We start from the raw sequence: 12,455 nt of genomic DNA on the forward strand, positions 1-12,455 counted from the left end.
CTTCAAACCTTTTTAAGGAATGCATGCAAAAATTATAATGGCAAAATTTTTAACACCATTACTTGGTACGATAGAATTAGCTACTCCATAGAACATAATTCCACCATACAAAGACCATTATCAACAGCTATTCCTAGGGCCATAGTTCTGCCAAGTATATTCAGTCAAATGTACCACTTTTTTCCTAGCTGTACTTTCTGATAGTACACAAAATGACAAGGCTGGGTTAACAGTTCGGTTGTACCATACACCAAACTAAATCTTGATTCAAGAGTAGCTTAACTACAAAAACATCAATCTTCAATAATGTAACCACAGAAATAAATGACCCAAGGAAAAAATACGTGAGGCAGCTAGCTGTTAATCCCCGGCAGTTCCAGCTGAAACAATAGCCTGTGATGTTTTCCCCCTTTTCTTACCATCAGCAGTGGCAGAGCCCTTTCTGACATCTCCAGGAACGGTATCATTCATTATCTTTGGGACATTGAAAGTGAATTCTGAAGGGGGTATATCACTGTATTCAGGATTTGCTGCAAGAAAAGATGATACATCAGTACGAGTTCTCAATTTCTTCCCCGTTGGAGTTATATAGTAAGCATCCATTTTTGAGAAATCTCTTCTAAGCACCAAGCTTCTTCGAAATCCTTCAGGGGTCTTTGGGATGCCAGGCTTGTCAATGACCCAGACTCGAGTGGCATCATATTCAATATCAGCAGGATCCTTGCAGGAAACACCAGGTCTTTGCTCACAAACAAATGGTTGATCTGTAATTTTACTTCTAATGTCCTCGTACTCTTCTGCTTTATCAATCACCCTCCATTTCAAGCATTTTTCACACTGAGCTGCATATGTATCAATAGACCTGGCAGCTGTAGCTGGTCCGCGTGATTTCTGCTATGATAATCCAACAATAGTTAATAAAATTTCCTGAGAAATTGCAGACAAGTTTAACCAGTGCACCTACTCATTGGGGAAAAAAGAACTTCCGTTCTGGTGTTTTTTCAACCAGCTCTTGACGAACAATTGAAAAGGAAACTAAGACATTTATACTGCATATCAATAAAAGATAGGAAGTTTTGAATGAATTTCAGGAAAACCCTTACTCCCCTCTCTTTTAAATTGGAAACCACATAGAAAAAAAACAATCAAAAGGCAGGAAATAGACAGTCCAGTAACTGAAGCACAACAATTTAAACTCAACAAGTGATGAACAGATTAGTACATACGTAACGATGCCACCTAAAAAAATGAATTTTTCTATGGTTCCCAAAATTCTAAAAGATAACCCAGTAAGGGAGAAAACATCCAGCTTTACAGGCTGAAATAGCATTTGCATATCCCATGGCTATATCATATCCTATTTATTGCACCACATTTTGCCTTTGAATATGCAAGATTAAAGGTAAAAGCAAAATGAAGAGCAAAAAATATGTTAATCCAATCAGTTCTTCATACCCATAAGATACACCAAATAAAATAGATACATTTTATCAATTTACCTCAACAAAGTATGCTGTTCACTAAAGTACCCACACTTACATATAGTAAAAAACATAGAGTAGATTATTTGATGCATTAGCTCATTTAATAGAAGTTTGTATAATAAACAAGGTAACCCAAAAAAATCACATAAACCTATGCATCCATATAGCAAAACGGCCATCCTTTATGTTGATTGTACACATTAGCATTATTGAACCCTAATGTTAAGACCCACTAGCATAAGCATCTACTCTAACCAAATTCTTGTAAATTATATGAAATTCTTAAGCAACTCAGTTCCATGGTTGATTAAAACAAACTCAAAACACATTCCACCAAGTAAAATTGAACAACTCTGGCTTAAAAAACCGGCATTCCTCATTAAAAGATACCAGAACTTTCTAACAATTCCTCGCCAACAACAAATCCTTGAGGAATCTTCATGTACATAGTGTTTCTCCTTTACAGCAATAAAACGACAATCCAATACTCAAAATGTGCCAAACTGTGGTTTGTACTTAGGCACCGCTACCAAACATACATTTCTCTCGTTTCCCGAGTCTCAATAAATCAAACAAAATAACAATAAAACACTCCCATAACTTTCTTTTTCCTACTTCTCTAGACTGCACTTTCTCGGCAGACAAACACATTTAATCGAAATTACATACAATTAATTGATTGATTGAATAATAATTACAAGACACGACAAAGTAAATACAAACTCGACTTGTGACCGTCTGTTGAAAAACATGAATCAAATAGAAGTACTGAGTTTTGTGTTTGACTCATACCTTCGACGCCGTTTTAGGTGTTTCTTGCTTGTCTCCCATTAATCTCTTCCCTCGGCAACTATTTTTACTCTTTTTTAACCCTTTCCTCTTTTACTTATTTTCTCGGCAAACAGTCTTGTTTCAACGATGCGTTCAACAACCAATGAGAAAATGGCACGTGGAAAATGAACTAGATAGTTCAGGTCCTACCGACATGTGGAGTTGTGGTTGCGAGTTCGTGATTGGCTTGGCTTGATTTGACGGAAGTGGAAATTCATCTAAAGCCCTCAGGTCCACTAAGAGTCCTTGCTGTTTTTAGTGGCAATTTTGGATGTATGATTTATTTCGGGGTAAATAGAGCTCTATAATATATGGTAAAATTAAAATTTTAATTTATTTGATTTAATAATAATAAAATTAGTTAATAAATTGTATTACTGTTTGAAATATATTTGGTCAGTTTTGATTCTGACTCCAAGTGCTCAATAACCATTTTAAGAGCTTCAAACTATTTGAAAATTTTCGTATTTTTGTTGAACAAGAGAAGATGCATTTATTTCATCGAATAAATGAAGGTTATATTGAATCAGAAAATCAAAACGAGCTAAAAGAGCATGGATTAATAAGAAGATATTGATAAAAAAAAAGGAATGCAACCGTGGCAAGAGAAGAGAAACCCTAGTACACTAAATACAATTAAAAAATACGAACACCTAAAAAAAACAACCACAAAATTTGATATTCGATAAATAATAATATAATATATCTTACAAAATTTCCCATGTTAAATTTATCGAAACATAATTGATAAAAATATAAAAAATCTATACTTTTATAAGTTTATAATCACTTCCAAATGTTTAAAAATTACATTTTAGTATGTTAGACATAATTACGCTTATAACGTCTACTCTCTTTATATTAGATATTATACTTATAACTACGAGTCATTATAAAAATGTAGAATTAACGAAAAATAAGGTAAAAGTAATTATTTATATCTTATAAAGAGTATGTGCATTTACCCCTATCCACTCAAATCCTATATTTCTTCACATTTTATATAAATTTTAACCTTAAATCAGATAAACGAAGTTAACTCGGATTCATAATAGCGAAAACAAATAAAATAGACATGATCACTCTTACCATTGCTCTATCTATGATTTTTTCAATTTTTGAACAAATTTTGAGCCATATTGAATAAATAAAACATGATATAATATTTCTTACTCAAATTCATATATACAATGAAAAATTAATGAAAAAATGTGTTTAAAATTAGAGTGATTCACAATAGAAGCAAATTATGTCTATCCCAAATGTATAAAAATTTCGATGCAATTCTTGAAAAATATAAAAAAAAGGATGTAATCAAATACTTACTCAAAATAAAATGAATTTATTATAAGATTTTATCGATTTTTAAGTAAATTAAATGAATATACGAATGAAAAAGAAAAGGTGCAGCTAGGGTTTATTTAAGTTTAGGGAGAAGTGTCTAGTAATTCTGAATAGACTCAAAAACAGAATATTTTAATTAATTACTCTAATTTATTTTGTAATTTAATTATGTATAAAAATAGGCAGCCGAAGGTTCCCCCAGTTTATCGCTTCGAACAGAACTTACAAAGCTCGAGCAAACTGTTAAGAACTTCTTTTTGCTTGTATGATTTTTTCTTAATTAAATTGAATATGTTTACTGCAATTTAAACTAGAACAATATTGATATTGTTCTAGTTTGAAATTGGTGGGATTCATTTGATTAATCGATATGAATGCGTAATCTGGGCGAGGAAAACAAGGCAGTATGAACCAGACGAACCAAATGCAAAGCAATCCTCAATCCCACAAACACTACAGTGACACACTAGCACAAAACAAAAACAAGTCCACACTCGGCAGTGAAGCGGCAGCAGCTCTTCTTGCAAACGCAAAATGCAGCCACACCAACCGCAATGGAGACAAATTACAGTAACTTTCTACTCATTAATAACGTACTAAATGGTTTCTTCTCATCAGTCTAATGAATACAAAGTATTTTCTCGTGTGTATCGACCCTCTTTAGGTAAGTTTGCTTCTTTACCTGTACGTTTTGGTTTCTGGTTTTTGGGTATTTTTGCTTCATCTGAGGTGCTTTTGGGTTTTAGCGAGTCTCTGTGTTATTTTCTGATGTGGGTTTGGGTATCTATGGTTATGTATTATTGTATGAGAGATTTGCTTGAATAGCCAAGTAGGTGTTTGATATCCAAGTGGGTTTGGTTTTGATCATACTGAGTGTTTGTGATTCAGGATACAGGATACAGGTTTCTTAGCTCATTTCTGCTCTTCAAGTGACAAAGGTATGATTTTTCGTTTCATTTTCTTGTGCTATTTCGTTATGATGCTGTCCAATTATCAAGATTGTTTGCGGGAGAATGTGATGATTTAATAACCCTTGATTGTTAAATGAAGAAATTATGAAATTCTACCACAGAATCAACTTGTTTTATTTTCTTGCTTGAGTTATCTGGTTATTTTATTCATCAGTTCCAGTGCATAAGATGCCTTCTGTTGTTGAGTTATCTCTATATTTTTGCTGTTGGTTTTTTTTTTTTTTTTGTTCTTTTGGGGGTCATTGTTTTCTTTTTGATGATCTGCTTATTTATGCAGGGTTTGTTGGTAGAGGAGCAACTAGTACAGAATTTGAGGGATTCCCTTTTGTTTGTGAAAAGGATAAAATGGCTGATGGGGGAAGTGAAGTCGGGTTATCTTCTCTGTCATCCCAAGATAAAGGAAGTAAGAACAAGAGAAAATTATTCGATCCTTCTGTGAAGAACCTGATTAACCTTCACTCGTCCTTGACCGAATTCCCATGGTATGAACAATCCTCAAAGAAATCCCAGAACCCATCAAGCAACCTTGTGTCATTGGGAACAAAGTCCAGTCGATCTAAGGAAGTAGCTAGAGGGGAAGAGTGTGAATCTGTCGATTGGGATGATCCCATTGTGTGTGCACTCGAGGAACTGCTGTCTGCAGGTTTGTTCATACTTTTTAGGGACGCAATTATGTGGATTGTTGAGTGTGGCTATAGTGAGGAGGATGCTGAGAAATCCATTTCAAGGCATGGACTTTACTGTGGGGGTAAGACCTTGTGTCAAATGTGGTTGATGATGCTTTGGTTGTTTTAAAGAATGGGAAGGGAGTTTATGCTTCAAGGGATGAAGTGTTTGAAGATTTGAAGCAATTGGTGGACTGCACCATGCTGGAAATGATAAATGTGCTTAAGGTGGTGAAGCCATCCTTATCCATTGTGGAAGCAATGTGGTGGTTGTTAATGTGTGACTTAAACATTTCACAAGCCTGTACAGCGGAAGATGATCTGTTAAATTTTCTTGATGGTAAAGAAGCCTTAGGAGAAAGATCCTCTTGCTCTACTTGTTCCCCATTAGGATCAGAAGCGCAAAGTTCTGTGACCATTCCTCCAAACGCCAAAAAATCAAATATTCCAAAGCCTTCCAATCCCATTGCTCAAAGTTTTCCTGCACAAACTCTCAAATTTGGAAGTCTGAATTCACCTAAACCCAGAACTAAAAGGAGAGACAGTCTAGTTATGGTGGCACAAAGTGTGGAAAAATCTTTGAGTTTGCTTGGGGAACGTGTTCAGAATATGACCCTAACACTTGCGTCTGAAGAAAGATCAGGAACTGGTCAAAAGAGGAGGTTCAAGACGGAATTAGCGACCCTTCGGCAAAAGTCCTTCCATGGACACACCGAGAAAACATACAAGGCTTATGGGAAAGGAACCTTCAAATCAGGCAAGCTTTCTACAATTGGTGGTTTTGTTGTGGAGAAAAGAGTAAAACCTCTAATTGATTTTCCTGCTGTACAATCAAAAAGTGGTGCCTCAAAGAATAGTACAGAACCAGGAGCTATAGCTTCTTCAGCTGATGGAAACCATTGTGCTTCTACCAGTACTCCACTTGCTTTTCCTGTGCCTGATAGCTCTTCAGCAATTCCTACAAAGCACACTAGATCTGCATTAACGGCATCAAATATTGAGCATGCAGCATCATTTTCTTCAGAAACACATCCTGCTACAAAAGCTGAATCCTGCCTATTTCTGTCTCCCATGATGCCTGACTTCTATGCTGGAATTCCTTTTGATGAATCTTTGGGGAAGTACGTCCCATGGGATGAGAAGGAAGAACTACTCTTGAAGCTAGTTCCTCAGGTGCAGGAGCTGGAGATTGAACTGAACAGTTGGATTTCATCCCTATTCAGTCCCCAGCAAAGCTTATTTAAGCCATACTATATAATCAGACTGTATTTGCAACCATTGAATGAAACATGTTACTTCAGGAGTTTTCTTCGTTTGAATAAAACATCGTGGTATTATAGGATACCAATGTCTATGTTCTGTTACTTGCTTACTGGAAACAATAATAAAATTGCAGGCTAGATTGAAAGAAGAAAGGATGGCAAAGGAAAAACTTTGTGCTCAGGCTGCTTCCATAAGGAGGGAGCAAGAATAGCTTGAAGCTGCCAAAAAAGCAAATGAGGAAATGATGAAGCTGAAAGCAGAAAAAGAGTTGAAGAAATATACTGTTGATATAAAAAAGCTTGAGGGCAGATATCTCTTTTGAAATATAAGTCAGACTCTTCAAAAATAGCAGCCCTTCAAGGAAGTATGGACGGAGGGTTTGGTTGCTTCCTGCCTGGTGGCAAGAGTGCAACCCCAGCCATGATGGGAAACCAAATTCCTGGTTTCTCAATGGGAGACACAAAGTTTCTCAAAAATGTTGCAACCAGAGGTTTAAAACAGGAACAGGAGTGTGTCATGTGTCTAGCAGAGGAGAAGTCTGTGGTTTTCCTGCCATGTGCTCATCAGGTTCTCTGTCCAAAATGCAATGAACTCCATGAGAAAGAAGGCGTGAAATATTGTCCTTCTTGTAGGACCTCAATCCAGAGGCGCATTAGTGTGTGTTTTGCTAGGCCATAGTGCCACACACCATGTTGCTGAAAGGGGTGCTGGGTTGAAACAGCAGCAACTTGAATGTTGTAAATGGATACATGTTGAAGTTCAAGTTACTATCTTTTTGTTTGAGTTTTAGGTACTTGAAACAGTTTAGAAAGTTTATTCTAGAAAAGAGAAAAGGAAGAAACAAAATAGTCATAGTTTTTTGTTTTTGTAAAGAGTAAGTTAATGCTTTATATATTATGCAAAGTTCATATTTGGTATCACTTTATTCACGACTCTAATCCTGGAAAATTGTTTGTTCCATTGGTCAGCCTATGAATTTCCTTCATTGGTAGAATCTGTACCAATTTGATCATAAGCTCCAGGAGGGCGAAAGGGCACCACTGTGATGCTGTTTATCATATTAAAAATGATAAAATAAATTGGTCTCCAACCACCAAGGTCGATATGTCCGAGTGGTTAAGGAGACAGACTTGAAATCTGTTGGGCTTCGCCCGCGCAGGTTCGAACCCTGCTGTCGACGAAACTTGTTGTTTAATGATCCCTAGAATCTTTTTTCACTATTTCCCCCCGTAATCTTTTTTAACAATCTCTTTGATGATATTACTAATTATTTATTATGGTTAGTTTTATGTAATTATCTATATTTTATCATATAATATAAATAAAAAATATAGATAATATGAGTTATATTAAATTAATATAATATAACAAACATATTTTATGATATGATATATATTATTTATATAGATATATTTCTTTAAAGAAAATAATAACATAATAAAAGTGTATATAAAAATTTTAAAATTTTAAAAATATTTATGATATTTTTTAAAATAATAAATATATTTTCTAATTATTTTTAAAAAATATTATATTATACTATATAATAATTAATATATGATATAAAAATTTAAAATTTTCATATATATTATGTTAGACAATTCGACTAGATTTTAGGCAAAACCTCACGGTACTGCATTTTTTGGCATCTTTCTTCATCCGGCTAACTTTATAAAATCCCATTTAATATTGAAACTAAACAATAAGAGGATACAATTATGTCAACTTTAGGAAGAGCTGTCGCCCTCAGATTAATTAATATTAATAATTAATAGAATATGAATTAATTAAAAAGGGTACAAAAAGTACAGACAGTGGGCTTGGCTGGACCTGCTGTCTGGACCTTGGAGATTAATGAGAAGATCAACTCTGCAACTTGTTCCCGGCTTCTCATGCCACCATTAACAAGCCGAAAACCCATTCTTTTCTCCATTAGCTTATCCACAATGCTTAAAATCCTCAACAAAAGAATCAAGCGCCTCTACAACCGTCTCCGGTGGCCGGTGCTTTTCCGCTCTGACTCCAATGCTGTCATAAAAAATTTCCAAAAAACCGATTCAAAAACACAATTTGACTCAAAAAATGAACCTGTTGCAGATGGGTCAGCTGCCGTTCATCCGAATGGTCAAACGGGTGGTTTCAAATCCGGAAGGACGATACGGATAGCTACTTTCAACGCTGCTTTCTTCTCTATGGCACCTGCCGTGCCTAAATCGGACAAGTGTTCAAAATTTGATGGTGAAAATGAAGAGTCTATGTTCACTAAAGGTAGACCGTCTGTCGAAGTCAATTTAAGTGCAAAGTCAATGAATGATCGTCCAAAGAGTATTCTGAAAAGATCTCCCTCGCATGAAAATCTTTCTAAGCAACAGAAGTTTTCTAAATCAAAGTTAAGGGTATCTATAAATTTACCTGACAATGAGATTTCCTTGCTGCGTAGCCGGCAACTGAGTTTTACAGAAGACAAGAATGAAGTCTCAGATTCTTCAAGCACTAGTACAAGTAGAATTTTAAAGGGCAAAGGTCCATTGAGATCAAGATCAGCTGTGAATTTTGCTACAAACGTGGCAAACGGTGATGCAGAGAGTTATCGAAGAAGCAGGACAGTTGTTGAAATCTTGAGAGAACTTGATACCGATATATTGGCTTTGCAAGACGTGAAGGCTGAGGAAGAGAACGCCATGAAACCTTTGTCTGATTTGGCTGCTGCTTTGGGGATGAATTATGTTTTTGCAGAGAGTTGGGCACCTGAGTACGGTAACGCTGTGCTGTCAAGATGGCCCATCAAGCGTTGGAGAGTGCAGAAGATCTTTGATGATACTGATTTCAGGTGAGTGAGCGATCGATTATCGAGTTCTTGATTAATCATTGGTTTGGTTTTTTGTTTTAATCCAAGTTTTTATTATCCCATAAACAATAGATTTCCCCTTTTAGCAAATACAAACCACATCATAGCAACTTATAGTTCATGATGGATATAATTTAGGATTTAACTCTGATGTGCTCTTCTGGACATAGAAACGTTCTTAAGGCCACGATTGATGTTCCCCAGGCAGGAGAAGTGAACTTCCATTGCACCCACCTTGATCATCTTGATGAAAACTGGCGGATGAAGCAGATTAAAGCCATAATCCAATCAAATGAAGCTCCTCACATCTTAGTCGGAGGTCTAAATTCCCTTGATAAAACAGATTACTCTTCAGAGAGGTGGGCAGATATTGTCAAGGTAAATATAAATTAGTAGATTTCATTAAAATTATTCATGTTAGCGACAATGTAATCACATTTTTTTTTAAGTTGTTCTAAATTTTATAGTACTATGAGGAGATGGGAAAGCCAACACCAAAGGTTGAAGTAATAAAATTTCTGAAGAGTAAACAATACACTGATGCTAAAGACTTTGCTGGAGAATGCGAGCCAGTAGTCATGATCGCCAAAGGCCAAAGTATAGAACAGTGTCTTTATATGTTTTCACATGAAATGTTCTAATAAATTCTTCCCAGAAAGAAGCAGTGAATTGTTGATTTTGATGCAGGTGTGCAGGGGACCTGCAAGTATGGAACAAGGGTAGATTACATATTGGGGTCACCGAATTCCCCATACAAATTTGTTCCAGGATCGTACTCAGTCTTTTCTTCGAAGGGAACTTCAGATCATCACATAGTGAAAGTGGATATAGTTAAAGTAGACAGCATTGATCAAAGAAAGGTCAGCCAAAAATTAGGTCGACCTAAACAAGAAGTTGTGAAGATTACAAGTTCTTCTCCATCAAAAGGAATACAGAAAACACACAACACACAAGAGAGATCATAACAACTTGACTATTTCATTTGATCATTTTAGGACCTGTTTCCTTCTATTTTATGCTTTGAAAGTCGAAAACTTGCTGGTTGTTTGTTCATTTATACAGCGTTCCAGTCGCCATCAACTCGGTCTCTGTAGGATTTGTCAAACAATAAAGTCGTCTGGGGACAATGATTGAATTTTTCCGGCCGGTTCAAGATTTAATATAATTACAATTTACAAAATGAATATTGAAAATATTTTATTGAAACCTAATTGATCATCCTATATGCAGTCAACCATTATTTATTTATGGCCAAAAAAACATAGTTATAACTGATACTTACAAATTAAAAACACAGCCCAAATGACTGTTTTCCACCCAAGATTTGATAAAATGGCAAATTTTCAATTTTTTAAATTTCAAAATCAATTAGTTAAAATCTTATAGAGACACGACTTAAAAGATTTTAAGTCTGTCTTGGATTTATTTTGTCATGGGCTAATATGGCTAACATTACGAGAATGACAAAGCATATCAATTTTAATCCACCATTTTTGTCCCAACAGGCTCTCAAATTTAGTCAAAATTTTGTTTATTCGCTTCAACCTAAAATTAACCTCTCCTTCTCTAACTTTAACAGCTTCTCCACCATTTTTCCCGCCAACTTCAGTTAGAAGAAAATTCCAAAATACTAACTCATAACTACCTATTATTCTCCTCCTCCTAATCTTGATCCATATCTTCTTCATCACGTCTTGCCAACACATTCAGCTCCAATTCCCCACCAACGTCAACACGACGGACAATCTCCGGAGTATCGTTTGCGACCATAGTCATAGTCATTGTCAACCGTCCGTCGCTCCTTTCTTTCTCGTAACTGAATCTTGGCCGTCCGTTACTTTTCAGTGTAGACAAAAATGGCGGGAAATCTTTCAAGTCCGTATTCGCTCTCATCTTCTGCCGGCACATTCTTGACGAAGCCGATACAGTCGATATCGACATGCTCAAGGATGAGAGATCAGTGACATCATCCAAGCTCTCGGACCCTAGGGTTTCAGTACACATCTTGTACCAGTCCGTACTTCCTTTGGCAGTTCCTCGAGGTCTGAGTTCTCTAACAGTGATCATTTCTGTAGCAGCAAGGGTTCGTCCAAGAATGTTGTCGACTCCACTAGCCGCTACGGTTTTTCCAAGAATGCTTTTGGTTTCAGCGGTATGTGATTCATCAATGCCTTCTCCATATGTTGAGGTATCATTCCAGCAAGTCTCAGGTGGCTGCTCAGGCAGTCGGTTCTTTGAGGTGCAGGAACTGGATTTCTTGGGGGAACACATAGTTAAAATGGATTTTTGGTTTCTCCAAAATTTCTTAAGATATTAACATGAAACAAACAAAATCAACGCTAAGGAAGTAAAAAAATTAAACAGTCTTTTTATATCTAATTGTAATCTAAAATCTAAATAATAATCACTTAAATAAAATAAAATACTGAATATCATGTGTTTGTCTGCCCTTTGAAGTGAAGCAGTAGTAATATTATTATATATCATAATTGATTTAAAGAAGAAATTGTGGAAAAATAAATTAATTATTAACCATTCATACTATAACCATATCAGGTTTGATTTTGTTTGCTGGGCTGTCCAGTATCTACCAATGATTAGATATGGCAAGGAGGTCGGAAGGGATTGAATACTTTAACCATCATCTCCGTTTCCGTAGATAAAATAATTCTCTATTCTCGATATAAAGATGATAAAAAATCTCTATACGAACAAAATTTCTCTTCTCTTCTCTTCTCCTTTGTAACTTAACCTTATATGAAAAATTTCTCACACTTTTTATTTTTTATTATATTAAAAAAATAATTAAATATTTATTAGAAATCAAAATATAGTAGTGATAATTTAAAACTTTTAAGAGGTATTTCAATAGATAAGAGAGAAGATAGATCAAGATCTATTTATCTTTGTATCTGTTTCTTTCTCAAATACAGGAATTTTAGTTATATATATCTTTATTGGATAATTTTCTCCTTATTCAAGAAAAATGAACCAAAGACCTAATTTTACTGGTCAAATTATCATATCTACGTATAATGCTAGTTTAGGC

At 35.3% G+C, this 12,455-nt stretch overlaps 2 protein-coding genes, 1 non-coding gene and 1 pseudogene across 3 annotated transcripts; 3 read left to right on the forward strand and 1 right to left on the reverse strand.

Annotated features, from left to right (window-relative positions):
• Nucleotides 1–62: 62 nt before the first annotated feature.
• Nucleotides 63–2,433, reverse strand: LOC123217307 (methyl-CpG-binding domain-containing protein 4-like). The gene is made up of 2 exons (XM_044638253.1): nt 2,277–2,433; nt 63–891 (listed from the first exon to the last, which is right to left on the reverse strand). The coding sequence occupies exons 1-2, from the start codon at nt 2,313–2,315 to the stop codon at nt 361–363; spliced, it is 570 nt and encodes a 189-aa protein (XP_044494188.1). The 5' UTR covers nt 2,316–2,433; the 3' UTR covers nt 63–360.
• A 1,418-nt stretch (nt 2,434–3,851) lies between these two features.
• LOC123215656 lies at nt 3,852–7,478 on the forward strand (annotated as a pseudogene).
• Nucleotides 7,479–7,656: 178 nt separating this feature from the next.
• TRNAS-UGA lies at nt 7,657–7,738 on the forward strand. The gene has a single exon. It is a non-coding gene; the product is annotated as a tRNA-Ser (tRNA).
• Nucleotides 7,739–8,407: 669 nt separating this feature from the next.
• LOC123217634 lies at nt 8,408–10,459 on the forward strand. Its single transcript, XM_044638722.1, has 4 exons — nt 8,408–9,388; nt 9,577–9,784; nt 9,874–10,003; nt 10,094–10,459. The coding sequence occupies exons 1-4, from the start codon at nt 8,451–8,453 to the stop codon at nt 10,369–10,371; spliced, it is 1,554 nt and encodes a 517-aa protein (XP_044494657.1). The 5' UTR covers nt 8,408–8,450; the 3' UTR covers nt 10,372–10,459.
• Nucleotides 10,460–12,455: the final 1,996 nt, after the last annotated feature.

This window comes from Mangifera indica, chromosome 5 (genome assembly GCF_011075055.1).
Source record: "Mangifera indica cultivar Alphonso chromosome 5, CATAS_Mindica_2.1, whole genome shotgun sequence".
Taxonomy (NCBI): Eukaryota; Viridiplantae; Streptophyta; class Magnoliopsida; order Sapindales; family Anacardiaceae; genus Mangifera; species Mangifera indica.